The sequence below is a fragment of the Bos indicus genome, chromosome 8, assembly GCF_029378745.1.
Source record: "Bos indicus isolate NIAB-ARS_2022 breed Sahiwal x Tharparkar chromosome 8, NIAB-ARS_B.indTharparkar_mat_pri_1.0, whole genome shotgun sequence".
Taxonomy (NCBI): domain Eukaryota; kingdom Metazoa; phylum Chordata; class Mammalia; order Artiodactyla; family Bovidae; genus Bos; species Bos indicus.
Window position 1 is genome coordinate 84,345,834 of NC_091767.1, and position 21,378 is coordinate 84,367,211.

At 51.4% G+C, this 21,378-nt stretch overlaps 1 protein-coding gene across 13 annotated transcripts in view; it reads left to right on the forward strand.

Annotated features, from left to right (window-relative positions):
- Nucleotides 1-21,378, forward strand: part of FGD3 (FYVE, RhoGEF and PH domain containing 3) — a 65,474-nt gene that overhangs the window by 40,135 nt on the left and 3,961 nt on the right. For 8 of the 13 annotated variants that reach the window (XM_070795131.1, XM_070795139.1, XM_070795130.1 and 5 more), the window contains 10 exons: nt 207-296; nt 978-1,114; nt 3,321-3,477; nt 4,700-4,838; nt 5,390-5,448; nt 8,400-8,546; nt 8,832-8,982; nt 10,176-10,255; nt 11,497-11,527; nt 13,928-13,990. In XM_070795131.1, the coding sequence (XP_070651232.1) occupies nt 207-296; nt 978-1,114; nt 3,321-3,477; nt 4,700-4,838; nt 5,390-5,448; nt 8,400-8,546; nt 8,832-8,982; nt 10,176-10,255; nt 11,497-11,527; nt 13,928-13,990 (1,054 nt within the window). Of the gene's footprint in view, nt 1-206; nt 297-977; nt 1,115-3,320; nt 3,478-4,699; nt 4,839-5,389; nt 5,449-8,399; nt 8,547-8,831; nt 8,983-10,175; nt 10,256-11,496; nt 11,528-12,447; nt 12,556-13,927; nt 13,991-21,378 lie in introns of all 13 variants that reach the window. The other 5 variants (XM_070795137.1, XM_019966580.2, XM_019966581.2 and 2 more) reach the window with 2 other exon arrangements.

Below are 21,378 nucleotides of genomic sequence, written 5' to 3' on the forward strand. Positions count from 1 at the left end.
AAGATTTGAGGGGATTGGTAAAAATTATTCTGTCTCCCCCAGAAACCTCCCTGGAAATTCCATCTGTGAGAACTGAGCCTCACATCCCAGTTCCAGCAGCTTCCTCTGATCTTTGGGGGCCTGTGGTCATCCCTGGTATGCAGTGTCAGATGCTGCCTCCCCCAAACTCACCGTCCCTAGGTGAGTTATAGCTCTTCTCTTCACAGTGCTCTGAGCCTCAGAAGTTGCTCCACATCGCCCAGGAGCTCCTGCACACGGAGGAGACCTATGTGAAGCGGCTGTACCTGCTAGACCAGGTAACCCTCCTGGCTTGGAGCCTGCCTTTGTCTACTTCCAGAGTTTCAGTGGGCAGTTTCAGAGGCAAGCTTTCTATCTTAGCATTGGCTAGGCCTTGCAGTTGGAATATGACTGACACGAATACTAAAACTTGGATATATTTAAGTCTCCTCCAGAAATTTTTAGTTTTTGCTTTCACAACTTGTGGCTCTGGGGCAAAGGTCTTGTCTAGTCACCTTGGGGGTTTTTCTTCATGGCAGTTAAATTATCTGAGCATGTAAAGCCCTATGACAGTGAGTGGCACTCTCCCTCTTTACCTGGCAACATGGGGTTTATGAGCATAGGAAGTAAAACTCCAATAGAAACCAGGTTTTGACAGGTGCTGCTTCTGTTTGTAGCTCACAAAGCAGAGAAAGGAAATCAGGATCATCCATTTCCCATGAAAGGCAGATGGGAGAAAGATGGTCTGTCTCAGTCTAGAGGGGACTGTCGCTGCCTCACTCCTAATTCTTGGCCATCAGTAAGCTTGCTTTAAGACCATAAGGTTCTTTAAGGCAGTTTGATGAAGCAGAAGTTTCATTAAGAAAACATAAGGCAATGGCAGCCTCTCCTGAGCTCCCATGTTTGTAGCAGAAGCATGATTGTAACCATTTGCAGTGACCCACATTTAGTGACCACTGCAAGGGCTTCTCCATGCCTAGGTTTTCTGCACCGGGCTGACAGAAGCAGGGATCCCTTCAGAAGTCACCACAGGCATCTTCTCTAACATCTCCTCCATCTATCGCTTCCACGGGCAGTTCCTCCTGCCTGAGCTGCAGGCGCGGATCACGAATGAGTGGTAAGTGCAACTCAGGGTGCCTGGGAAAGTGGAGGGGCCGACATTTCCCTGGGAGTTTGATTCCTATGCCTTTGGAGATTGAAGGTCATGGTGATCCTGTTGCAGTGTTTTGTTGTATATTCCCTGCCAAGCAGCCTTTAAATCTGGGGTTTGCATGCCCCCAAACCAGGGGCTACCTGGGAAACCTGTCTCCTAGGGTCCTAGGCTCTCTTTTGCAGGGTCCTGGGCCAACCCTGACCCCATGGCCTCTCAGTGTCTTAGCTTCTTCATCTGCAAATTGGTGGTGGTGGTTTAGTCGGAGTCATGTCCAACTTGCGACCCCATGGACTGTAGCCCACCAGGCTCCTCTGTCCAGGGATTTTTCAGGCAAGAATACTGGAGTGGATTGCCATTTCCTTCTCCAGGGGATCTTCCCAACCCAGGAATCGAACCCAGGTCTCCTGCATTGCAGGCAGATTTTTTAACCAACTGAGCTATGAAAGAGACTTTAATACCTGCTCAGGGCTTTGTTAGTTGCTCAGTTGTGTCCAGCTGTTTGCAAACCCATGGACTGTAGCCCACCAGGCTTCTCTGTCCATGGAATTCCCCAGGCAAGAATACTGGAGTGGGTTGCCATTTCCTTCAGGACTTCCCTGATTGCTCAACTGTAAAGAATTTGCCTGCAATGCAGGTGGCCTGGGTTCAATCCCTGGGTCGGGAAGATCCCCTGGAGAAGGGGTTGGCTACCCACTCCAGTATACTTGCCTTGAGAATTCCATGGACAGGGGAGCGTGGCAGGCTAGAGTCCACAGGGTCGCAAAAGAGTCAGATGTGACCGAGCACCTTGAGCAGGTGCTACTGTAAATAGAATTGTTTGGGCTTCCCTGGTGGCTCAGTCAGTGAAAAATCTGCCTGCAATTCAGGAGACTGCAGTGCATGAGATGTGGATTTGACTGATAGTTCAGAAAGAGCCCCTGGAGAAGGAACTGGCAAAACACTCCAGTATTCTTATCTGGGAAATCCCATGGACAGAGAAGCCTGGTGGGCTACAGTCCATGGGGTCGCAAGAGTCAGACATGACTTAACAACTAAAACCACCAAACCAGAGCTTTGCAGAATTTAAATGAGGTTTGACGTCTGCAAACACCAGTGAATAGACCATGCTTATGGGTTTATTTTCCTTCCTAGTATATACTGCACCTCTACTTTAAAAACTGAGATGTTTTTCTCTCTCGTGAGTGTCCCCAGAGGGCTGTCCCTCTGTCCCTCTGCTGCTTCCATTTATTTGTAGGAGAGGGACAGCTCAGCTGCAAGGCCTGTGGTGTCCCCAAGAGTCCACTCTCTAAGCTAGAGCCAGGCCAGAGAGAACACAGAGGCCAAGGGCCAGGGGCTTGACTGGGGGGTGTCCCTGCACCTGCAAGGCTCAGCAAGCATCCAGGTCAATTTGTAAATATTTAGAAGGACACGCTCCACTTGCAGAGCAGGTTATACTGTGTGCAAGGCCATGAGGTTAAAGCTCAGGGCTGGATTGCCTTTCTGGCTAATGCAGCGCACACCTGCTAGAAATGACTTTGCCCCTCAAGGCCCTGAAAAGACTGTCAGTACACAGACACTCCTTGTGTAATAATGGTGCAGGAGTCCAGGGGCTTCCCCTCTGCCTTTGAAAGCCCATTCCTAGTAATGCTGCAGAGGATGACTTTTTGCCTGTGCCTTTTTTTCTTATTTTGGATTATTTCTTTAGGATAAATCCCCCACAGTTCTAAAGTCTAATATATTCATATATTTTTGGTTCCTTTAAATTTATTTCTAAATCCCTGTCCAAACCACTCATTATTACACAGTGCTGCTTTCCCACGATATTGCCAGAATTAGATCATCCTATTGTTCCTAATTGTTGCTCATATAGAAGTATAATGGGGTTTTCTTGGTTCTCTTCGATAACTGTGGCTCATCAGGTGGTTCCATTATTACTAACAGCTCCTGGTTTTGAGCAATGGTTCTGTGACTGCACTGTTGAAGTACTTCACATGATCCTCTAGGCAATACACTATTTTCCATCCCATGTGATACAGGAGAGGAAAATAAGGCTTAGAGAGGGTGACCAGTTTGCCCACCATCACACAGACTTGGGAGTCAGGCCATTGTCCCATGGCTCCCTGTGAAGTCCCTGTCCCACCCTGGCCCTTCACTGGAACTATGTGTGTGATGATCTCATTTCCTGGTGAAGGGATGTGAACCCTCGACTTGGAGACATCCTGCAGAAGTTGGCCCCGTTCCTCAAGATGTATGGTGAATATGTCAAGAACTTTGACCGGGCTATGGAGCTGGTGAGCACCTGGACCCAGCGCTCACCTGTATTTAAAGACACTGTCCAAAGCATCCAGGTAGGTGGCCCCACCTCTGCTTCATGGGCACAGTGATGGGTTTGTGTTTCAACATGGAGGAAATCAGTAAAATTGTGGGATGTGTCCAGACGCTCTATTAATGCTTTGATCTTTAAAATAACTCCAAGAGACAAATCATCATTTTCATTTCATGGAAGAGGAAACTGTGGCTCAAAAAGTTTGTGCGATCGTGTCATCACAAACTGTTATTCAATAGGACCAGGATCCAAATGCCAGTCTCCCTCCAGAGCATCCTTCTGTGGCTGGTGCAAACACTTAGGAAAATGTTGCATCAATTTTTTTTTTCTCTTTTTCTGCAAACAGACTGTTTACAACTCTGGTTACTGTTGTCTACTGCCCTGTTGGTCTTTTTCTTACTAATTCATGCAGATTTTACATGTTAAGAATGTCAGCTGTTAACTCTCAAATGTGTTGCAAATTATTTTTCCCCATTGATGTTTTATTTTTTAACTTTATTTAAGATTTTGTTTTCCATACAAAATTTGAGGGTTTTAATTGGCCACATTCACCAATTTAAATAAAGTAATTCTTTTAAAAATATTTTAAGTATGAGCCACCTGCACCCACATGCATATATGTACATATGTAACACATGTGCACATGTGTACACACACATGTTCACACATGCATACGTGCACCTACATTCCTCACTGTACCCTGGAGAGTTAATGGGCACTGAGCCCTCTGTGCCAAGGCTTTGAAGGACAGGTTCAGATTTGGGGTGGCCCCTTGATAACTTTCTGGGTTGTCCTCAGATCCCACTGTAATCACATCACTCATGATTTCTTAGTATAGAGTCCTGGATCTACCTGCATCTCTCAGCATCCCCATCTCTCCCCAGAGAGGATATCTCTGATTCTGAGTGCTTCTTTCTCCCCTTTTACCTGCCACCCCTACACCCTCACCCGCTCACTTGCAGCTGGGCCCTCCCAGCTGTCCGCACAGAACAGTCTCCAACGAAGATGTATATAAAAGTGCCAGCACTGGGTCTAGAGCAGGCCTGCCTGGGGTGCAGCTCCTCACTCCATTGTTCAATCTCTCCAAGCCTCAGTTTCCTCTGTGTAAGATGTGGCCTGCAGTCAGTCAATTGTGGGTTCTCCAGGCAGCCTTCTGGGGGCTGCAGAAGCTGAAAGTGTGGAGTGTGCCTGGGAGCCGCATGCCTGCCCATGGGTGCCCCACACCTCCTCTGTCTACCCCACAGAAGCAGGAGCTGTGCGGAAACCTGACCCTGCAGCACCACATGCTGGAGCCCGTGCAGAGGGTCCCCCGCTATGAGCTGCTGCTCAAGGACTATCTGAAGAGGCTCCCAGAGGATGCCCCAGACTGGAAGGATGCAGAGAGTGAGCTGGCCTGGGTGGTGGGTGTTGGGGCTCCTGCTGAAAACCCACATCGAGAGAGACAAACAGACAGAAAGATAGAGACAAAGAGGCAGAGATAGAGAGACAGAGACAGAGACAGAAGGAAAGAGTTCCAACTGACCCCTAAGCAGGAAGCGACTGAGTGAGTGCAAGGGAAAACGTCCCCTGCCCCACTGCAGTGTGAGGAGAGGATGATGTTCCTGTGGAGGGAACTGCTAAGTGCTGGCAGAGCTTAGGGCTCATGGAGGACCTTGTGGGGCTGGCAAGGCTGTACCTGGTGCACGGGCAGCAGCTGATGGGCAGCATGGGGCAGGATCTGCACAGGGGAATGGGACGCCAGCCTTGGCAGACCCCCAGCAAATGGGACACGTCTGCCAGCTTGCACTGCCCCACCCTGGGCCAGTTCTAATGAGCACCTGGTACAGCCATGGGAAAGGACAGGCACAGGGCAGAGCCTGGCACTCAGCCTCATGGGGGAAAGACCTGGGGCGCCATCAGGTGCCCTGTAGCTAGATTCTGTTGTCTTTCTGCAGGGTCCTTGGAGCTCATCTCCACAGCTGCCAACCACTCCAATGCTGCCATTCGGAAAATGGTGAGTGTGGGCATTCCCAGAAGATGCCTGAGGAACCAGCAGTTTAGGGCAGGGCAAGCACAGGGTGGGCCAAGCATCATCAGTATGCACACTTACCCACCTGCCCCCAGGAAGACAGAGGCTCTGCTGAGTTCTATACAGGCCTGCCCCTTACTAGCTTGATGATTGCTAGTAAGTTATACAGTACCCTGTGCCTCAGTTTCCCCATCTGTAAAATGAGATCACTGACAAAACTTGTCTCCTTGGGGATCATGGGGATCAAATCACTCTACATAAAGTGCTCAAAACAAGACCTGGTACAGTTCAGTGTTAGCTCTCAGTGTCAGCATCGCTCATTTGATTGTTCATTCATTCATTCAAGCTCTGTCAGCTGGGGCTGCTATAACAAAGTATTGTAGACTAGACATCTTAAACAGCAGACATTTACTCTAACCATCTGGAGGCTCGAAGTCCAAGATCAAGGTGCTGATGGATTTGATTCCTGGCTTGTAGACAGCCACCTTCTCGCTGTCCTTACTTGGCAAAAAGAAAGAGCAAGTTCTCTGATGTCTCTCTTATTAGGGCTGTAATCTCATCATGATCCCCTCTCCCACCCCATGACCATGACCTCATCTAAACTTAATCATCTACCAAAGGCCCCATCTCCAGATACAGCCTGAAGGTGTCCTCTTGTTGATCTAACACCTCTGAGCAATGGGGTCTGCAGATGGGGAGGCGTCCTAGCTCATACCAACACCTTTTGACCCAGCTGGCATTGTTTCATCACAGCCCTTGTTTATCCTGCACACTGCCTGGACATAGTGTAAGAATTTCTAATTCCTTACCCAGAATTTTAGATCAGAGCATTTCACAGGAGAATCCAAATTCTTGGCTTTACTGGAAAACCCTGAAAACACCAGGGCCACACTTCAACCTAGGATGAGATGAGGTTATCTTCTCAGTGAGCCGGCTCTCCAGGCTGCCACAGTCTCTATCCAGCCCTGGTTCCCTCAGTCCTGGGACCTATTTACTTTCACATGGGCACTGCTGTTTTTTGAGAGGAGAAAGAAAGGGAAATATTTCTTTGACCCCCACATCTCTCAACAGTGAGAAATGAGAGATGGGCAGCCTGTTTTGGGGAAGCTCTTGTTATGTGTGATCCATGTCCTATGTCCTCCTACCTGACTTTCCCCAGGATTGGGTCTGCTTTGGGGGTACCCACAGCAACCAAAACAGGCAACATTTCACTCTAGATCCTTTTTAATCTAATTTCCCATCTTTTTGTCCTTAATACTAAATCTAATGGAGGAGAAAGAGCTGCTTCATGGAACTCCATGGTCATGAGGTCACATAGAGGCCATGGACCTTTGGAGGAGCTGCTGTGGGCCTACATCTCGGAGGGGCATGGGATGGACTCCCATCACACTATACCATATTCACCATGTGGCAGTTCTCACTCCAAGTCTGGTGAGGCCTCTGTGACAGTCTGGGGGCTCTTATCAGGTGCAGGGGATGGTTTATCAATGTGTGCTCACAGGAGCCTCTTCATGCTTCCACCTATCTATCTGTAATCTCCTCATCTTGGACCACCGCTGCAGCCTCCCCACCTCCAGTCTCCCCAGACTCTGATCCACCTTTCTCTGCTCAGAGCCTTCTATGGGTTGCTTATTTTGTCACTCCCTGTTCAGAGCCCTCCTGACCTGCCATCGCCTCCCAGGTACACACACAAGCTCTCCAACTTGCTGTCTGCATGCCTAGCCTCCAGGACACACAGGCCCTTTGGCCCTGCCTTGTCTGCTCCTCCTTAATCTCTATGCTGGGGTCCCCTTTCTGCTCCCACGCCCATATCTACCACTTGTTTCCATACCAGAGACAGAAGGGCCAACTAAACCAGCCTGTTTCCAGGGCATGCAGATTTAGACTGGTCAGATCCAAGGGCAGTGGCTGCTGTAGCATAGTGGATCTACTCTTTTTGTTGCTGGGTTAAGGTTCCTTAGGCTCAGCTCTGCCTTTTGCTGTGTTCATTCCTTCATTCCTGGCTTAGGTGCCTCTCAGCCCAGAGCTGTAACAATGAATTGCCTATCCTCTCCCCTCATACCCCAGGGGAGCTGGTTGACCATATGACCACAACCAGTCTTGAGGCCGGAGGGAGATGACCTGAGGCTCGGCAGAGGTCTGGTCTTATCATGGCCCTGGGCCATCTGAGGGTGGAGCAGGAAACCGGTAAGGCTAAAACGCAAGAGGGGCCCAGCGTATCTCCTCTGACCCAAGGCCTTCACTGCCTCCCCATAGAAGGCACTGGCATGCAGTGTGGAGGCCAAGAGAGCCAGTCCCGGTTTTCTAGCTGAAGCACCTCCAGCAAGTTACTTAATTTCTCTGTGTCTCAGTTTCTCTATCTATGAAGTGTGTAGTTGCTCAGTCGTGTCCGACTCTTTGTGACCCCACAGACTGTAGCCTACCAGACTTCTCTGTCCATGGGATTTTCCAGGCAATAATACTGAAGTGGATTGCCATTTCCTTCTCCAGGGGATCTTCCCAACCCAGGACTCAAACCCGGGTCTCCCGCATTGTAGACAGACGCTTTACCGTCTGAACCACCAGGGAAGTCTTTCTCTGTCTATAGGTTGAGGATAATCATGGGATCTGCCTCATAGAACCTGTGCTAGAATTAGGTTAAATACACTATGTGTATTAAGTATACTGTGTGTAGAACAGGGCAGGGCACATGGTGCTAGCTGCTGTTACAATTGAATAGTTATTATTAACATGCGAGGTGAACTTCTGTTCTTCAGTGCCCAACTTGAGTGTCACCCATGTTTCCCCTCACATCTGGTTGTACACAGGCTCATGGTCCCATCTTGGTTCTGGTCCACACTTGGAGGGCAGGGTTCCATTCATCTCTGGGTCCCCAGCCCTGGCAGGCCTCCAGTCCCTGTGGTTGTGGAGCTGCCTGAGCCCCGTGTCTCTCTTAGGAGAAAATGCACAAGCTTTTGGAGGTGTACGAGAGACTGGGTGGGGAGGAGGACATCGTCAACCCTGCGAACGAGCTGATCAAGGAGGGCCACATCCAGAAGCTGTCGGCCAAGAATGGCACCACCCAGGACCGCCACCTCTTCCTGGTGAGCCCCCATCCAATCACACCAGCCCTGCCCACTCCTGCCCAACCCAGCTGCAGAGCCACAACCCTGCCGGGCCTCACCCAGCCCAGACGCAGAGTCCTGGCCCACCGGGTCACTCAGCCACACCCTCACCCAGCCCAGACCCAACCAGCGGCAAAGCCACGCCCAGCGGCTAAGCCACACCCTCAGCCCACCCCCTAGCATGCCCTCGCCACGCCCACATTCAGCCCAGCCCCACCTAGCCCTGTCCACCACCGCCAGGGCCACGCCCCACCTCCTCCCTAGGGTGCTCCTCTCTGGGGTCAGACACCCCTCATCGCGTGCCTGCCCGTCCCTATCGCAGTTCAACAGCATGATCCTTTACTGTGTGCCCAAACTGCGGCTTATGGGCCAGAAGTTCAGTGTCCGGGAGAAGATGGACATTTCCGGCCTCCAGGTGGGTGAGCCCCTCCCACGCAATCTGTTCCCCTGGGAAAGCACAGAGCAGGTGGAGGGACACAGGGCACTCACTGCTGTGCGACTGGTCATGTGCCTGCTTCTCTGAGCCTTGCTTATGTCCTGATCCAGGCGTGCAGGAACATCTCTTGAGTCCTGGCATCCTGGACTGAGTGGGCAGGATCCCTGCCCCTCAGCTTGGCCTACCTTCCAGCACGTGTAGGCTTCATGTTGGCAGGCTGAAGGGCCATGGCAGGACCAAGCTGTCTCCTGTACCCAGCACTCAGGGTTCCCTTTACAGACTCTAAGGGAAGCTTGAGGTGAATACAGATGGGGTGCCCATGCTTGGGCACTTTGCTCTTTGGGCGTCCTTGTTCTTTGGTCCTTGGTCCTATGCTCCCTCCACTCCTGCACCAATCTGGAACCCGGATGAGGTTCTGCTGACATCTGTACCCCAAATCCAGACGGCTTGTTGTTCTTGCCGTCCCTCTTCCTTGAGTCCATCGATGTCTTATGCTGTGCGGCTACTGGAGCTGGAATCAGTGCCCCTTCTCCTGTGGGGGAGTACTTTGAATTAACAGGCACTCCAAAAATGCTGGCTAAATCAAAGTACTTAGTTATTCTGAAAAGTAAAGATTTGCTAGTGATACCAAAAAAAAAAAAATCCCTTCTGATAGTGGCCTGCCTGTGGGCCACATCCAGCTGAGGGAATGAGGAGTGTAGGGGATGAAGGATGGCTCCCTGTTGCAGATGCCCCTGGATCCAAGGCACCAGCCCATGGGGCCTCAGAAACTCCTGCAGAGAAGTGGGGATCCTCCTGGCTCTTCTCAGATTTTCATCCTGTGTGTCAGGAGTGTCTGGGGGGTACCTTGTGGGGAAAGGCACTGGCACTGACTTCCTGGGAAACTCCAAGAACAGACACATTTGGCTGGCACAGTTCTAAGAACAGTGGATGAGTGGTCTTAGCCTTGTGTGGGCAGGTCAGTGGTCCACCCTCCCCCCATGGACTGACTCATACAGTCGCCCGCAGCAACCATGACCCTAAGCTGGACACCTTCCCTGCAGACCCTCTGGGCCCCCTCTGCCCCCTTCTCAGGGAAAACCCTCCAAGTCTGAGTGACGGTGTGAGTCCAGAGTCCAGGCCCTGCTGAGTGACACACTGTTTTCATTTTGTCCTTGGCTGTGTGCCTTTAGGTGCAGGATATCGTCAAGTCAGGGGCAGCCCACACATTCATCATAACTGGAAAGAAAAGATCCCTGGAGCTACAAACTCGGTAGGGTCAGCTGCCTCAATGTCTGCTGCTGTGTGAGTGTGTTTGACCTGAAAATTTAGCAGATGGCTTCCTTTTCTAAACTGGATAACCTTTTGATGTATTTTTTATTTATTCATTTAACTGGCTTATTTGTGGTTTAAAATGTTAACAGTACTAAGGGGAAGTCAGTGAAAATTAGGCCTCTACCCACTTCCTGTTTCCCACCCCCAGCAGACATTTTTAACCATCTCTGAAGCATCCTTCTGGAATTTTTGTCCCCATACATACATGTATCTATTTTTTTTAATCACAGATGACCATTTTCTGTCTAGTTTGTTCTGCATCTTGCTTTTTTCACTTAATTTATTAGAAATCATCCCATATATGATCATCATTTTCTAAAGTAGGATAATTTTCCACTATGGTCATTGGCTGGTTCCCACTGATGGGCATCTAGGCTCCTCCGGGGTCTTGTTGTTGCAAATGGTGCTGCAAGCAGTGTCCATGAACCAAGCTTTGTACAGATGTGTTGTTATGTACATCTGACAGATTCTTGAAGAGGAATTGCTGGCCAAAGAGTAGCACGTCCACTTTAAATTTTGGTGGCTATTATCACACTACCTTGTAAGGTGGTGCCAGGCTCTCTCTGACTTGCAGCAGTACGTGGGAGAGCCCATCTATGACCCACTGTGGCCCAGGGAGGTGTTGATTTACATCCACTGCAGAGGGCTCTGCATACCAAGCTTAACCACATACAGTCACACCTGACTTCGTCTGGGCACACCTGAACCGTCCTGAACCCACATGGCCATATCTAACTCCACTTGGTCACACTCAACCCGGCTGCACTTGGTGATACTGGCCTCATTGTCCCACAGCCTGTGGGGCCACTCTTCCAAGCCTTGAATTGTACTTCCAGGCAGTGAGCAGCTCAGGCGTTTGCTGCAGAGCTGAGAGGAGTCAATGGTTTATAGTATCTAAGACAAAATTAGGTATCTAAGACAAAATTAGGGCTTCCCTGGTGGCTCAGCTGGTAAAGCGTCTGCCTACAATGTGGGAGACCCGGGTTCGATCCCTGGATCAGGAAGCTCCCCTGGAGAAGGAAATGGCAACCCACTCCAGTATTCTTGCCTGGAAAATCCCATGGATGGAGGAGCCTGGTAGGCTACAGCCTATGGGGTTGCAAAGAGTTCGACAAGACTGAGTGACTTCACTTTCACTTTCAAGACAAAATTAATAAAATACTGTTTTGGCTTTTATAGGACAGAAGAGGAGAAGAAAGAATGGATTCAGGTAAAGCTCCTAAAGTTTTAAAGTCACCAAATGACCAAAGTCTTGAGCAGCATAGTCATTTCATTCTGGAGCAAGGGATGGGATGGCCCTGTGGCCCTTCAGGTGTTGCCCATCCATCTATCCACCTTGAAGTGGTGGATTGACCAAGCTTCTAAGTACCTTCAGAATCCAAAGTTTGAATCCATTCTCTTATTTGGGGCTCCTCTTCAGTAAACAAATAAATGTAAAGGCCTGGAAGTGGGAATGCAGGGAGGTGCCTTCACCCTGGGGAGAATCCCTCCTGGCTGGAAGTTTGAAGGCGGGTCCTTGTCACCTTTCTCTCCATGGCTGGCAGGAGCGATGCATTGTGTGGAAAGAGCAGTTTGACTTCCAGGATGGAGTCTGCACTTCCAGTGACAGGCCAGGCAGCATCATGGGGCAGCCAGAACAGGCTCAGCTCAGAGCTGGCCATGGCGGGGATATCGGTCAGGAGGGCCAAGGCAGTGTGAAGACCAAGGCAGTGAGCAGGGTGGGCAGACCACCACCAGGCCAAATGCTAACCATTAGTGAAGTGTGGCTCACAAAATTCATAGAAGAGAAATCTGAGTGAGAGGAGAAAAAGGAAATTCAAACAGATACTAGATGGTAATGCAGTTGCAGGAAATGAAAACACGGCCTCAAATCCATATAAAAGGTTCCCAGAGAGTGTCTGCTTTGGGCTTGGAGCACTGCATGTGGGGTGGCATTGGGATCCATGGGAACTGGAGTGGGGACCTTGTCAGTCACTGGTCACATCCCTGAGCCTTGTTTCCTCACATTATCGGGGGGCTATTGCCGAAATGTGAAGCTGTTGGTCAGGGGGAAAGGCAATGACCATAGGACCCTGTCCTGACCTTCCTGAAATGCTTTCTGAGGGCCCTTGTTCTCTGTGGTTGTTTCAGGTCATTCAAGCCACCATTGAGAAGCACAAGCAGAACAGCCAGACTTTCAAGGCCTTCAGTGGCTCCTTCAGCCAGGATGAGAATTCCCCCCTCACTCCAGAACCCCCTGTGAGAGCCAGTACCTGTTGGGTGACCTAGGCCCTTTCCGCAAGGACTGGTATCTGGGAGGGAAGTTGGTCCCCACACTCTCCTTGTGCCCACATTTACTGAGCATCCATGTGGGGACCCCTGCTCCCTGCAGGTGTGGTCGGCGCTCAGAATGGAGGGAGGGAAAGACAGGGCTGGATGAAGCTGCTACGTGATCTGCTGTCCTCTCACGTGCACTAGGGGCTGTGATCATATCAGCAGGGGTGGCTTCCTCCCAATGGGGAGTTGCCCCCAGGCCTGGGGAGAGCAGGGAAGCAGGATCCCCACCCACGGCCAGATAGGTGGCCCTAGGCCCTGGCCATCCCCTCTGTGTTCAGTTCAGTTCAGTCGCTCAGTCGTGTCCGACTCTTTCGACCCCATGAATCGCAGCACGCCAGGCCTCCCTGTACATCATCAACTCCCGGAGTTTACTCAGACTCACGTCCATCGAGTGAGTGATGCCATCCAGCCATCTCATCCTCTGTCGTCCCCTTCTCCTCCTGCCCCCAATCCCTCCCAGCATCAGAGTCTTTTCCAACGAGTCAACTCTTCGCATGAGGTGGCCAAAATACTGGAGTTTCAGCTTTAGCATCAGTCCTTCCAAAGAAATCCCAGGGCTGATCTCCTTCAGAATAGACTGATTGGATCTCCTTGCAGTCCAAGGGACTCTCTGTGTGGGCACAACCAAACGTGACTTCATGGTGAGAGGCCTCAGAGACATCCCTGATGCCCAGCCCAGACTGGCTCAACAGCTCAGTGTCCCAGACACCAGGCCTGGTTGGTCCTCCCTGTGGCCCACAGGCCACCTCGTTATCCACTTAATATTTGCATCAAATCTCCATTTTGTCTGCTTTCTGGACTATTTTGGAAGAAAACTTTGTGTCATCTCCAGGCAGGAAAAGCTCTGTCTCCTAGCTTGAACAGAGGTGACCTGAAAACAGAATCCCCCTGCCCCACCCCATACCTGCTATTAAAGTCGATGCAGAGGCAGAGCCTGACCATAGAAGGCAGGGCACTGAGCTCTCCATGAATGCCAGAGGAAGGAGCTAGAACCCAGGGCCACCTCACGTGGTGTGATGTAGCCAGCCAGGCCCAACGGACCTTGAGAAGCTTCATACCTGCCCACCTTCCCCCACCCCCAGCTGGGAAATGATAACTTTCCTGGGATGCCTTCAGTCCTCAGCCAGGCCAGGGAGGGGCTGATTGTCAGAATTATAGCAAATGCTAGGCCCCAACCGTCTTTCTCCTGACCCTGTGATCAGACAGAAGAAATGGTGGTGTTCCAACATTACACTGGATGTCAGCATGTGGCCATGGAACCTCTGCTCATGCCAGCTGTCTCTGTCCCTTCCAGATGATGAGCCCCAGCTCCGAGGTGCCTGCAGTGCCAGCCAACAGTGGAGGGGGAGTTTCAGGGGTGAGTGACCCCCTCAGCTGTTGGCATGGGTGGGAGGTAGAAGTTGGGGTCAGATCAGGGTGACCTGAGGGTGAGTCCTTAGGGGTAAGCCTTCCTCCTACTCCATGAGACCTGCGTCCTTACAGTGATGGCCTCTGGGGCCTGTTGGGAGAGGGCTGGAGTAAGCCTGCTGGGACCCAAATGTCCATTTTTTGGGGTGGGTGGAGGTTACACAGCTAAGATCTTCTGAAGACTTGTGCTCTTTACCATGAATAGAATAGCCCTGGATCAATGTGCATCAAGGTGGTGCCTGGCCCTCAGGATGCTCAGTCAGTGTGGGCAAAGATGGTGTGTCCAGGGACGGCCTGTGTCCTGTCCCCACTCTGAGAGGGCCAGGCCATGGGACTATGCCTGAGCCCCGCCCACTCTGTTGGTTGGGAGATTAAGTAGGAGGGCAAATGTGCTTGCCTTGCATGCAGGGAGTATGCAGTACAGGGGAGCGTTGTTATTAACCACGGGGCCTAATCGTCATGAAGTCTGATGACAGTTATAACCCTAGACTCCCAGGGAGGTGCTGTGCCCCGCATCCTGAGAGGGGATTCTCCTGGGCACCCCTGCTTTGCCCTTGTGTGTGCACGCTCAGTCATGTCCAACTCTTTGTGACCCTATGGACTGTAGCCCTCCAGGCTCCTCTGTCCATAGGATTTTCCAGGCAAGAATACTGGAGGGGGGGCCGTTTCCTTCTCCAGGGGATCTTCCCAACCCAGGGATTGAACTAGCATCTCCAGGCAGATTCTTTACCACGAGCCCCACCTGGCCCTGTTCCTCAGTTTTCCAGGCTCGAAAGAACGAGTGGGGGCCTGAGGCCCAGCCTGACACCCAACAGGGTATTTGCTCCTAGAAAGGAACATCTCCTGTGGGTGGGTCAGTACTGTCCCCACCTTCTCTCCTCCATGCCTGCCTCTCCTTCCCTCCCCCACTTCTCTTTCTCACACCCTTATCAGGACCATTCCCTTCGGGGCAGGTGCACCCCAGTCGGACAGCAAAGTCTGCCTGAATTTAGCACCAGCTTCTAGAGCTCCTTCTTTTCTGGCTACAAGTGCCACCCTGCTGGTCATTACCGCCATTCTGGGTTGGCGGTTGTGAAGGACAACTCATTTTAGGAAGCGGAAATGGGCTTGACAGGTGAGGAGACCTAGCCTTCGACTCCAGACTTTGTGGTGTGACTGGACTTTCCTGGGACAGCAGCAGAGGGAGGGACAGCTGCCTAGCTTGTTATGGGGAGTAAGTGTTCCTGTCCTGACTTAGATTTTTAGTAAGAAAACTAATCTCCTCCTCCCACAACATCCATGCATTGATAGCACTGAACCCCTGCTGAGGCCCCAGAACAGATGCACCAGTGTCTCCCCAGCTCTGTTACAAGAGCAGAGGCTTTGCGAGGTCACACATGACCCCTGACCTGACATGTCTTGGATTGCAGGCACTGGGAAACCCTTGAGAAGTTCTTGGGCTCTGAGGGAAAGATACAGCTTTTCTAGAGCATGGTGGGGTTCAGGGACCAATTGAGAGGAAGGAGCCCCCTTATTTGAGTGATACTTCTGCCACACAGTATGCTGGGGGGTCAGAAGCAGCCTGCGCTAATTTGTTTGAACTCAAAGTCAGGAAATCTAAAAGCCGCGTGGTCAGTAGGGGAGAGATGGTCTTATCACAGCCCTTCAAACTCCCTGAGGGGCTTCCCACATCGTGACCCTGTCTCGCATTGCCTTCTTTCCAGCCCACCCTCCCCGACCACGCCCTGGTCCCCCTCACTTAGCCATGTCCCAGGGCCTGTGTACCTGCTGCCCGCTCTGTGCAGAATGCCTCATCTGTGAGGCCTTCACAGCTGACCCCAGGATCACTGACAAGTGTTTCCCTCATGAAGCAGCCCATTATAAGCTTTATGAATCACAAAACTGTACACGTAAGGCTTGCACTGTGCTACTGTGCTCCTTTCGGGAACGTCTAGGAATGTCATGAAAAGAATCCGCACGTTCAGGCTTCCTCTGTGTAACTGACCAGAGAGAAATGACAGATGGGGCCTCTGCAGTTTTCCAATTGGCCCCTGGGTCCCTTGGCCAGGGGTCTCTGACAGCCTCCATGCTGGCCCTTTGCATAAAGCACTGCCTCTCCCTGCCTCCACAGGGGAGCTGAGCTGGACCCCATGCAGGGCCCTCTGCTATCTGACCCTCGGCCTGGGGTGGGCTACAAGGCATCAAGAGCCATGAGCAACCCCCATTCTTTGTTGGGTGAGTCCATAGCAGGCCTCAGCCCTGGGATGCAAGGAGAAGTGGAATGGCTGCAGGCTGCATGGTTAGGGAGGAGGCACCGAGGAGGATCCAGTGCCAAGGCAGGGAGAGAGAAGCAGGAGGTGTGGCTGGCACACAGGGCAGGCAGTGCCCACTGGAGAATCTTCTAGGTGGAAGGACCTGAAAGCCACGTTTAATGTTTTAACCTGTGACTGGGTCCTGACATGAGGCCTTGGGCAGTTCCTCACCCTCCACCCCTACCTTCTCCTGGATAGGAGGAAGAGAGAGAGAAACTATGTCAGATGCCTGTTGGCCACTTGGGTGCCCCTCCAGTTGGTCGCCCAACTCCTTTTATAGGTGAAAAGGTAACTGAGAGCCCCTGAGGGTCAGGGCCTCAGCCCAGCCCAGGGGTCTGTCCAGGCCAGGCTGCAGCCTGCGGGGCAGTGACAGCGACACTCAGTCAGTGGATGAGCAGGCCGCCCCTCTTTCTCCCACCTGGGGCTCAGTCTTCTCAGGGCTCTGCAGCGTCTCTGACTCGCAGATGCTTGAGATCACAGTTCAAGTTCAGGCCTCCTTGTCCCAGTCCCTTTACCCACCCCAAGCCAGGCCAGGGCCCTACAATAGAGAGACATCTGTTAGCAACAGACTCGTAGCTCTGGCCCCGGCACATGTGGCCTGGCCATGGTTCTTCTCATTTGTGTCTCTGGTGAGCACAGATTTTAGTGGACCCAGGGCAACTCAGTGAAGCTCCCGCTGTATAAGGCGAGTCCAAGACGTACTCAGTGGATATTTGTGGAAAGTACCCAAAAGTGGGTTTTAATTCTGACACTAGAGTGATCTTTGCTACAACATGCCAGATGTAAGCTTTTGGAGAGGAAATGTAACTTCACTCTTGGTGTGCTGGTTTGATTTCCTGGTGTTGTCCTCAGACACTCAATTTCCACAAGCCATCTTTCCTAAGAGAAGCTAAACCAGGAAGTTTTGCAAGGGGGCCTTGCAGAAGCCAAAGACTTCCCTGTTCTGTAAAAGTTACATCTCTCTTCTCAGAAGCACAGAAATGTCAGAGTCCCTGACCCACCGTGACCACACATGGACCCCTCCACGATGCCGAGGAAGGCCCCACCCCTGCCACCATCTCCTCAGCATGCACAAATTTAGTACAACCCACCCTCCAGGGCCCTGGGACAGAGCTGCCCACAAGAGGAAGAGGGGCTGGGCCTCGCTGGGCAGGGCCTAAGATGTAGGCCAATGTCCACACCCTTCAGGACGGATGATAACTGTGTGGCTCTGTCTTCCGGGGCTGGTTGTCAGGACCACTGTTTGGGACCCACTTCTTAACCTGAATTTTCCTCCTGCTTCCCTGCTTTGTAAGTGAATCTGCTGAAGAGAAAACGCTTCGTGAAACAGGCTTTGGCACATACCTCCTCCCAGGCCCACGCTTGTGTGTTTGGAGCACTGCGGGTGGAGTCACTTGGCTGTTAGTGGAGAAAGCCACGGTTCCACACCTCCCCGGTTAGACTTGGCCCAGCCTTTCCAATGTCTCCACACCCAGAGAGAAAATCTAAGCCTCTCCCTTTTGTTGGCCTATTCTGTATCCTCATCCAAACAGGAAGTATGGTTGGCCAAGACCTGTCCCCAGCAACGCAGGTGGGCTCACCCCAGCCACCTGGTCACCAGCTTTCGGTGGGGTAGTGCATCAGTGGTGGGCCACAGTGGCTTATAGTCCTCAGCATGCAGGGAGCTGGTACCTAGCCTGAACTCTATCTGAGCACTGAGCTGCTGCCTGACAAAGGAAGCCAGGAGGGTTGCTCTGCTGAGCCCCAGCCCCAAGATGCCCTGCTCTGGGAACTGCCCTCTGTCCCTTTGGCCAGGGCAGGGTCCCTGCTGTCCTGGTGACCTTCACAGGTCAAGCTCATGGCCACACACCTCTGGCCCACTACAGCCTCTCCTCCATCTTGTGGGCCAGCCCTGCCCCTCCAGCCCCCTGCCTACCCCCTGGCCCTCAGGGATACCCCAGAAGCCCCTTTGGTCCCCTGGTGTTCTCTGCAATTGTGCAGCGCTGTTTTCAGGGTCTGGAGAGATGAGGTTCTGTGGCACACGTCAGGGCTTGAACGCAAGCCAGTGGATCCAGCCACCCTACCTCTGACCACGCCCATCCCACGTGCCCTTGGTGTCCTCACCTGGAAAATGGGAATGACAGGGTCACCTTGAAGGTTGGTGGAGGGCTGGGGCTGCTGCAGCTGCTGCAGACCCGTAGATGGCCCCTCCCTTCCCTCCTCTTGTCTGAGCCCTAGCAGTTCTGGAGATGGTCTCCAAAGAAGGAACCCTGAGTGGGGCAGACACATGTGTCTCAGGGCTACAGTGTGGCTGGTGGCCCGTGTCGGATGGCAGGGTGGCCTTGGGTGAGACGTGTGGCTGTGGGGAGCATCAGCGTTGCTTGTTGGGTCTGTGCCGCCCGTTCTCCACCCACAGAGCTCTGAGGTCCTGAGCTGCATGGAATAAACAGAGGGGGACATCTTAAGCCCAGTGTCCATGGGGCCAGGGGTCATGAGATGGAGGAGAAGGTGGCGGGGCGGGGGGGGGGGCGGTCTTGGGCGGAATAAGTGTTCCTGTCACCCTCAGAGGCACCAGCTGTCTCACGGCTCCTAGTACCAGGTGGCTGGAGCTGGCCTCACAGTGGTGGGGCCCACAGTGGGGACTATGAGCAGAGGCAGCAGAGCTGGGGAGCATAGGCCTGTGTTCAGGCTGCTTAACAAAGCACCACAGACACTTATTCGCTCACAGTTCTGAAGGCTGCAAATCCAGGATCAAGGTGTTGGCAGGGCTGGTTTCTCCGGAGGCCTGTTGACTTAAAGAAAAACATACAACTTAAGAGTTGAATTTAAGTTTTATTCACGGTCTTACTGAAGACTGTAGCCCAGCAGACAGCTCTGAGAAACTGATTCTAAGAGAGGAGGGGAGGAGCCAGGATATGAATGGATTTATTTTGGCTAGGACATACATGTAGACAGACATCTATCTTAGTAAAAGATGACTGCTAATCATAAAGAACACATATCTCAAGTGAACACTTTTGGTGTTTTTCTGTACATGGGAAGATACAAGAATCTGAGGTCTTTGAAATTCTTTCTGAGATGTGCATCTATCTCGGGGCCTGTTTCTCCAACACACAGAATGTCTCCTCTTGCTTTTTCATTCTGGCCACACTGTCATGACTGCAGAGGTTGTGCCTGAACCTTATATAACTGGATGATGAGTAACACTCTTTGTTCTTTTCTTGTTTACAGCATCTCTCTTTGGCATATAGATAGCCATCTTCTCCCTGTGTCTTCACGTAGTCTTGCCTCTGAGCGTGTCCATGTCCTAATCTCCTCTTATAAGGACACCAGTTATGTTGAATTAAGGCCCACCCAAGTGACCTCATTTTACTTTAATCACCTCTTTCAAGGCCCTCTCTCCAATTACAGTCACGTTCCAAGGTGCTGGGGGTTAGAACTGCAAACTATGACTTTTGGGGGACACAATTCAGCACAAGCCCCTCCTTTCTGTCTCCTCACCCCTGACCAGTGCATCTCTTTCTCCTTAAGTTTGCAGAGTTTCTATTAAACATATTTCTAGTTTATTTTGTTCAGATTTTTATTATAGAAGTTTTGGACACACCGAAGTAGAAATAACGGGCAGCGAGCCCCGCCTCATCTGTCTGGAGCAACTTCAGCTTTGTGCTTTGTCCCTTACTCCACTTTACAGATGAGGAACCAGGCTTGGAGAGGAAAAGTGACTCATGCAGGGTCTCACGGCTGATGAGGGGCAGGGCAGGGGCCTGGGAGTTATCCCCTAACTTGCACTATTGCTAATCAGATGGAGAAACCTAATCAGACAACACTTCTGAGCCCCCATCCCAGCCTCAGTGCATGGGCAGTGCCCACTCCCACCCTCACTCCTGCCTGCCTCCCACTCACCTCCCAAGCCGTTGCATCAGATGGGGCTGGGGTCCTAGACACAGTTGATGTCACTATGGCCAGGGTGTAGGTGGCCAGAGCAGACCACACCAGCTCTCAAACTTCTGTTCATAGCGCAGAGGGGACACAGTCCTCGATGGGAGTGTGAGGTGGGGGGTGGGGGTTTGGGGGTGCTGGTCAGTGAGTGACTGATTTGCTTTCTGTATGTTTTTTGGTTTTCTTCTCCTTTCACAAGCCGTTCTGGTGAACAATTGAGACAATCCAGATAAGAGAGTCAGATAAGAGTAACTCTACCCCAAACAGCCAATAGGATCATCAGGGTGTGCTTCCTTCCAGTCTTTTTTTTCATGCATGTACCCTTTTCGGTATAAACATCATATGCTACTGTCTGTTATTTTGCTATTTGCTTGTTTCCCTTAGCTATAGAACTCAACACCTTTAATTTTCCGATACGTCGCCTTGACATCTACCTCCCATGCATGATTTATGCACCTGTTCCTTTATTTTAAACTGCATCAGATTTTTTAAAAATTTGTAAATGTATGCTTACCATAAAAGGAGTGAATACTTTTAAGAAAAAAGTACAGTGGTAGAAGAAAATGAAAACCTCTCTCCCATTGCTGCCTGCCACTCCCAATTCCTCTTGGCTCCAAGGACTTTGATGTGGTTCTTATAAATCTTTTTGAGAAACCTTACACAAAACAGCTTGTTTATACGTTAAAGAAAGCAAAACAAAAGTAAAAGAATTTTGTAGTGTGTTCTTGTGACTTGTCTCAAAGGTCTTTTAACCTCTCTGAACACACACCACATTATGTTTCATGACTTCCTGTTGTTTCTCTTCTCTTGCTGAAAAGACTCATCAGTGCCCTCCTTTGTGGGAAATTCAGGCAGCATCAGAGGAGACAGACAGGGGAGTCCAGCCCCCTGACCCTACTCCTCCACCCCAGGAGAGCACTCTCACACATGTTGGGTGGGCAACTGCAGGCACCACGCTCTGGGGCCCAGTGCAGGATAAGAGTGTGGAAGCAAGGGCCACCTGGCCGGATGCTGGGTGCAGACACCCGGTCCTCGCCGTCTGGACTTTGCTGCAGAGCAGCCACCATTTCCCCTGGTGTGGGTTCCGGTTGTTATCTCTGCAGACACGGCAGGGTTATGTCACTGACCT